The 1,250-nt window shown below is 68.0% G+C and overlaps 1 protein-coding gene across 1 annotated transcript; it reads left to right on the top strand.

Annotated features, from left to right (window-relative positions):
* Window positions 1-217: 217 nt before the first annotated feature.
* On the top strand, window positions 218-895 carry IER2 (immediate early response 2). The gene has a single exon (XM_007469072.1). It carries the CDS (start codon window positions 218-220, stop codon window positions 893-895), a length of 678 nt encoding a protein of 225 aa, XP_007469134.1.
* Window positions 896-1,250: the final 355 nt, after the last annotated feature.

Raw genomic sequence — 1,250 nt, 5'->3', positions numbered from 1 at the left:
GGATGCGACTTTCTGATTGGGCGGGGCGTCTCAGTGACTTCACTTGAGGTACAAAAGGGCCCGGGTGGCGGGCGCAGGGGCAGAGCGTCCTGGCAGCGTCTCAGCGTGGGTTGGCTTGTACAGAGAGGCGTGAACGAGCGCCTTGTCCAGTGTGCACCTGCCACCTGCCCTGCCCAGCCGGGTGTCCCCGCCGCCTTCGCCCCTCCGTCAAGCAGCTATGGAAGTGCAGAAGGAGGCGCAACGCATCATGACCCTGTCGGTGTGGAAGATGTACCATTCGCGCATGCAGCGCGGTGGCCTGCGGCTGCACCGGAGTCTGCAGCTGTCGCTGGTCATGCGCAGCGCCCGGGAGCTCTACCTCTCGGCCAAGGTGGAAGCCCAGGAGCCCGAGGTGCCCTTGCCGCCCGCCCGCTGCCCTGACCCTTGCCTGCACCCGCCGCGGGAAGCGGAAGCCGCAGCAGAGGTAGCGCCCTGCGACGGTGAGCAGCCCTCTCCGGAACCCATGGACACGCAGGAGACACCGAGAGCGGAGGAGACCCCTGCCCGCAGTGCCCAGCGCCCCGCCAAAGTCAGCCGCAAGCGGCGGAGCTGCAGCCTGAGCGACGGTGGGGACGCTGCACTGGTCCCGAGTAAGAAAGCCCGCCTAGAAGAGGAGGAGGAGGAGGAGGAGGAAAGGGCCTCTTCGGACGTCCTTGATCGCCTGCAGCCCCCTCCGGCGCAAGCGGAGGGTGCCTTCCCCAACCTGGCGCGTGTGCTGCAGAGGCGCTTCTCCGGCCTCCTGAACTGCAGCCCCGCCGCGCCCCCGACGGCGCCGCCGGCGTGCGAGGCGAAGCCGGCTTGCCGCCCGGCGGACAATATGCTGAACGTGCTGGTGCGGGCCGTGGTGGCCTTCTGAGGGTCCGTGAGCGGCGCTACCGGAGCCCAGAGCGCGGGCCGAACCGTCGGCCAGAGTGAGCAGACCCAAGGCGAGGCCCACCCCCGGGGGAGCGCCCGTGGAAACCGTGGAGAGGGGCAGCCGCCCTGGCTGCCGAGATGCCCTGAGAGGGACTCTACCCACGGGGTGCCGTCGCCACCTGTGTGCAGCGGCGACACCAAGAAACCTGAGCCGGGGGCGCGGGCGTCTTCCCCCAGACCTGCCGCGCCCACAGGTGCTGTCTTAACGGACTGGGATATGGACCTTACGCTCTCCTTCTGGGACTTGGAGAAGGGAGCTTTGGTTCTTTAAACTCCTCAGGGTCGTACTTTATTTT

The sequence above is a fragment of the Lipotes vexillifer genome, unplaced genomic scaffold (genome assembly GCF_000442215.2).
Source record: "Lipotes vexillifer unplaced genomic scaffold, Lipotes_vexillifer_v1.1 scaffold1699, whole genome shotgun sequence".
Taxonomy (NCBI): Eukaryota; Metazoa; Chordata; class Mammalia; order Artiodactyla; family Lipotidae; genus Lipotes; species Lipotes vexillifer.
Note: the sequence above shows the minus strand (reverse complement) of the source record. Positions and strands in the feature narration are given on the sequence as shown.